Genomic DNA, 5,000 nt, shown 5'->3' with positions numbered 1-5,000 from the left:
ATAGCTACAAGACGCCGGGAGATTTGACCAAATAGGTGACATGAGTCTTAAAAAGGACCGCTTTCATCTAAGCAAGCAACAGAAACAATATCATGAACACTGTTGTGTGCCGATGTGTTCGGCATCATCGACATATAATGGCGTATTGAGCTTTCACGCGTTTCCAAGCGATTTAGAGATAAGGAAGAGATGGCTCGTCAACATCCGTCGCGAAAAGTTTGTCCCCACACCCCACACGAAGGTATGCAGCCTGCATTTCTTAAAAGAGCAAACGATATTGCCTAAAACGGAGTCAGGAAAGAGGAGATTACAGAGAGGAGCTGTCCCGGTACTGTTCCAGTGGAATAATTATACAAAGCCACCACCGAGGGTGAGTGTTTGGGGGAGGGTGCAGCCGGTAAACACGGCAGAGTCAACAGCTGACGATCAAGCGATGGAGTGCGCACACACACCACCTGGTGATGACCACGATTACCCCAAAGCACCAGAGGCAGCATTCCTGGACATGGCCCTCGACAGGATCAAGGAATTGGAAGAGACCAACGAAGCCCTAGTAAAACAATTAATGGAATTGAAAATTTGTAATACATTTGCCCTGGAAAGATTCATCCAGTCCGAGGCCAGCATCCGACTCTACACAAGGTAAACAAACAACCCGCTCATCATTAGTAGGCTAACCCAATGAGTTTGTGGTTAAATTGCAGCCTTTTTGTAAATTAATACTTTTCTGGTCTCCTTTTGTAGATTTCCAAATTATCGTCAATTCATGCTTTTTTGGGAAATGATCGAACCAGCTGTGCACAAGATGGTTCGTGCATCCAGGGCCAAAGCTGCTGAGAGGAGGAATGAAGAGGTGACATCTGTCCGTCCTGCCCACATGGTATGCAATTGTATTGTTGGGTTTAATAATTCAATCGACCTAAAATTGTAGCCCTGTTCTTATGGGATGTCCTAGCCTACTGATTTTTTTTGCACACCTAACATTTTCAGATAACCAAATGTAAACATTAATTAACTTAATTACTGTTTCACACAGGCTCGTGCAGGTTTTATAACATTATTCTCTTAACAAACGAAATAATCACAGAGAAGTAGAATTTTATGTTTATGTTCGCTTGGGTCATCTCGACTCTTGGGTCATCCTTGTTTAATGTTTACATTTGTTTGGTGATCTGAAAATGCATGCCAAATGTGCAAAAAGGAAGGGGAAAAATCAGCAGAAACATACACATTGTCAATTATTAGTCACACGCAATACCTTTTAATCTTGTGTGAATCTGGTTTATGTTTTCTTTAACAGAGACAGGCATTGCAATCCATTGAAGAACTCTTCCTTTTCCTGATGTACCTGTCCGCTGGTTACACTGAGCTGGACTTGGCGAACAGATTCAACATCTCCACCTCCACCGTAAGTCGCATTATCTGTTCCTGGACCAACTTTCTGTACACCCTCCTGGGCTCAGCGTCCATCTGGATGGAGGCTGAGGATGTGAAAGCTTACCTTCCTGATGACTTCAAGGAGTTTTCAGACACTCAGATAATAGCGGACTGTACAGAGCTAAAATGCCAAACTCCATCCTCCCCGGTCATTCAAAGTGAGATGTACTCAACCTACAAATCTCACTGCACAATGAAAGCCCTTATTGGGATAGCCCCCCATGGCCCTATCACCTTCATCTCTTCACTCTACGAGGGCTCAATAAGTGATAAAGAGGTCTTTAGGAAGTCAGGGTTAAGTGACCTCCTAACAGAGGATGTGGCCATTATGGTTGATAAAGGATTTCTTATTAACGACTTGGTGAAATGCAAGGTCTACTGTCCGCCTTTTCTCAAAAGGTCTTCCCAGATGTCAGCACCCAGTGTTCTTAAAACACAGAAAATAGCCAGTCTCAGAGTGCAAGTTGAGCGTGTTATCAGACGGATCAAAGAGAATAAGATTTTTGAGACTGTTGTACCTTTATCCATTGTAGGCAGCATAAATGAAATGTTTGCAGTGGCTTGCCTGCTTAGTAACTATCAGAACAAAGACCTGGTCAAGAGATGGGCTAAGTAATGCTGACAGTTGTTTCCTATATAATTAGAGAAAAATCAACAGCCTATATATAATATATATTTTTTTATTATTATTAAGAGATTTTATGAAATGAAATTGTAAAAGGATTCCATATTGTATTTATGATATTGAAAAACATGTTATGATTCACATACACACTCACTGTGACTGTACAATAAAACAGAATGATTATTTGCCAATCAGCTGTGCACGTCTCATTGACAGATACTTGGGCATGTAAATGCTAAAGAAAAAATTGTCGCACCTCTGCCGTATTATGCCTTGTACATCTTCGTCAGCTTGCAGTCGCTGAACAAAGTAATCCTCCTCTGCCCAAACAAAAAAATCACACCACTCCATTCCAGTGATTAGGAGCTGACCTTGAATTTGCCAAAAATATGCATGGCTTTTTTTCAGTGTAAATGTGCCATTGCACATGTGTAAGTACTTACAATCTATGTAACTCTTCACGTTCGGGCATTTGATTTCTACTAAACCATGACATGGAGTGGCAGTGGGATCGTAGACAAGGCCGTCTGGCGAGGCTCCTAACCATGGCGCCTGGGGATGGATTACTAGCCCACAAGGTGTGTAGTTGACGTTGTTGCATTTCACATATTCTTTGGCCGCATCAAACTCCAGTTCAGATCCTCTCCTCATACTGGCGGTTTGTCTTGTGCCTTTGATCATCCTCTCTGCAAGCCCCTCCCCTGAGCTCTGACCCCTAACATGGCACACTTCCCTGAATCGTGAGGAGGTTACACGGCTCTGTCGTAGCATGTGCCAGCCTTGGTCCTTGCTCTGCGCCCTCGTGGAGCATTCAATTTTATGTGCCATCTCCATAGTCAATTGGAGGCTCTGCAGATGCAGCTGCTCTTCCTCTGTGCAGACCCATACACTTTCTGTTGGTGACAGCTGGTGGCTCGCGAGGGGGAGGGATGGAGGAGGTGGAGCATGTGGATGTACCTCTGTGGATCGGGAGTCGCGTTTTGGCTGTTGGTAAGAGAGTACACTCCCCCTCTGGACAAGTCCAAATGCTGACTCGACAAGTCGCTTGTCTGTACCAATCCCCATTTTTGTGATAAGCGGCCTATCCTCTGGAGGCAAGACACTATACACTTCATCCACACGGAGAATTGACAGATCGGGCAGTGGGCCAATCATTCCTCGGTAAAGGGTGCTCCTGCAATTACACATAAAAATTTATGTTATACACACCACTACCAACACGATATGAAGTTATTTACACTTACACATAAAAATGTGTGTTATACATGCACCACTACCAACACAATATGAAGTTATTTACGCTTACCGTAATCCTCCTCTGCCCTTCCGACTCTGAACAGGCTTGACCAGGTTCAGGTCTGAAACTGCACCAGGTTTTATACCCTGTGAAAATACATGATACAAGTCTTAAGAGTGCGTTACAATATGCGACCTTGCCTCCTCCACTTGTGCTTGTCTCCTCGTACCAGGAAGTAATAGGTCATGATGACCTCACGGACCACAGCATTATATTTCAATGTCTTGCAAAAGCTCAATTGTAAAACCTTCTTCTCATTTGCAATTAGGATGGTGAATGAAAAACAGTCCCTCAAAAGTTGTTGTGGCTAGGCTGACAGCTGGGAAACTTTATCGTTTTCTCCACGGAGGAGGGGCCAGGAGGTGGGGTGAGGCCACAAGCACAAGTGGAGGAGGCAAGGTTGCATATTGTAACGCACTCTTAGCTACCAAAAGCTGGCACGCGTTGGGTCAAAGTTTGACATCTTTTAGGAAAAGCTAAGGGCAAAAAAATATTGAAAAATACAAATTCTGCAGAATTTCTTACAGACATTGGAAATTTTAAGCTGTAGAAACACTGCATGGTACTGTACATCCATATGAAATAATATGTGCTAAACATGTATTACTGTGAAACTTACTGCTGTCCTGGGTTTGTGCCACTGCTGCTCTAACTCTGTACAGCTGTGTACAGGGGGGACAACTGGTACATGCAGTTCTGAGTAGTGCGCCGTTTGAAAGAGAAGGGCCACCGCATGATTACACAATGCAGTACCTGCAACACAGGAACATCTGCATCGCACCAAAACGACCAGTGTTGTGTCCCGGAGCACCACCTGCCAATACAACATTGTCAGTTATTATCATGGTAATGTCCAGTCAGTTATTGTCAGTGTTGACACAGTCAGTGAGCACAGTTAAGTTACATGCAAGGAATATTCTGATTTTAATATAATGGTGTCTGTTATCTCCGTGCATGAGACATGTAAACTACATGTATTCAAAATGTGGTTGTGTTTTTAAAATATTCTGGTTGTAGAACATTGTTCCACATATGAAAGCACAGTATTCCAAAACTTGTCTTAAACTGAATACCGACAATCCTCCACTTGAATGTCAATTTGAATGTGCCTACTGTGCTCACTGATTTATTGGCATGGATACCTTTCTTCAATTGGAAACATAAAACATGGTGTTGAAATAGGAGTATGCCACAAGCATATGAATATTTAAAAAGCATTCCTGTGCATCTATGTGAGCAGCAAGGTCTGTAAAGCATATAGGGTACAGCCAGTACCAGTATACATTGTGCCACAGATGTATTTACATTTTTTAGACGTTATTTGTATTTCTGTATTTTAAGAGTCACAGAATTTACTCTCGTCTAAGCTTATAGTTTTGTTACCACCTACTCTCAGGCTTGAATAGAAAGTCTACACTATGAGACTGGGGAGTATTCAATGAACCAGGCTTGGTAGCAAACCAGGCCCAGGGTAACCTGAAGTAGTGTTAAATCATCTAACAGAAAAGGCTGGAGTCCTCATTTTCTTACCCAAATGACACCCCTGGCCCATCTATTAGCAGGTTTACCACTTCCTGCAGGATTACCCAGGCTCATCACTTTATGTTATTGAAATAGTTCTACCCCTTGCAAGCCACTGAA

General features: G+C 42.9%; 3 protein-coding genes across 3 annotated transcripts in view; 1 reads left to right on the top strand and 2 right to left on the bottom strand.

The window, feature by feature from the left end:
- Positions 1 to 5,000, bottom strand: part of cdh16 (cadherin 16, KSP-cadherin) — a 97,196-nt gene that overhangs the window by 16,275 nt on the left and 75,921 nt on the right. The window lies entirely within an intron of this gene.
- LOC134439247 (uncharacterized) lies at positions 846 to 2,061 on the top strand. The gene is made up of 2 exons (XM_063189145.1): positions 846 to 853; positions 1,303 to 2,061. Exons 1-2 carry the CDS (start codon positions 846 to 848, stop codon positions 2,051 to 2,053), a joined length of 759 nt encoding a protein of 252 aa, XP_063045215.1. The 3' UTR covers positions 2,054 to 2,061.
- LOC134438351 (uncharacterized) overlaps positions 2,130 to 5,000 on the bottom strand; it is a 2,981-nt gene continuing 110 nt past the window's right edge. Inside the window, exons 1-3 of the mRNA XM_063187902.1 lie at positions 3,979 to 5,000; positions 3,369 to 3,445; positions 2,130 to 3,236 (exon numbers count right to left, since the gene is read on the bottom strand). The exon at positions 3,979 to 5,000 is cut by the window's right edge and continues 110 nt beyond it. Coding sequence (XP_063043972.1) covers positions 2,243 to 3,236; positions 3,369 to 3,445; positions 3,979 to 4,188 — 1,281 coding nt within the window. The 5' untranslated portion in view covers positions 4,189 to 5,000 and the 3' untranslated portion in view covers positions 2,130 to 2,242. The remainder of the gene's footprint in view (positions 3,237 to 3,368; positions 3,446 to 3,978) is intronic.

This window comes from Engraulis encrasicolus, chromosome 22 (assembly GCF_034702125.1).
Source record: "Engraulis encrasicolus isolate BLACKSEA-1 chromosome 22, IST_EnEncr_1.0, whole genome shotgun sequence".
Lineage (NCBI taxonomy): Eukaryota > Metazoa > Chordata > Actinopteri > Clupeiformes > Engraulidae > Engraulis > Engraulis encrasicolus.
This window is presented reverse-complemented; position numbering and strand designations above follow the sequence as displayed.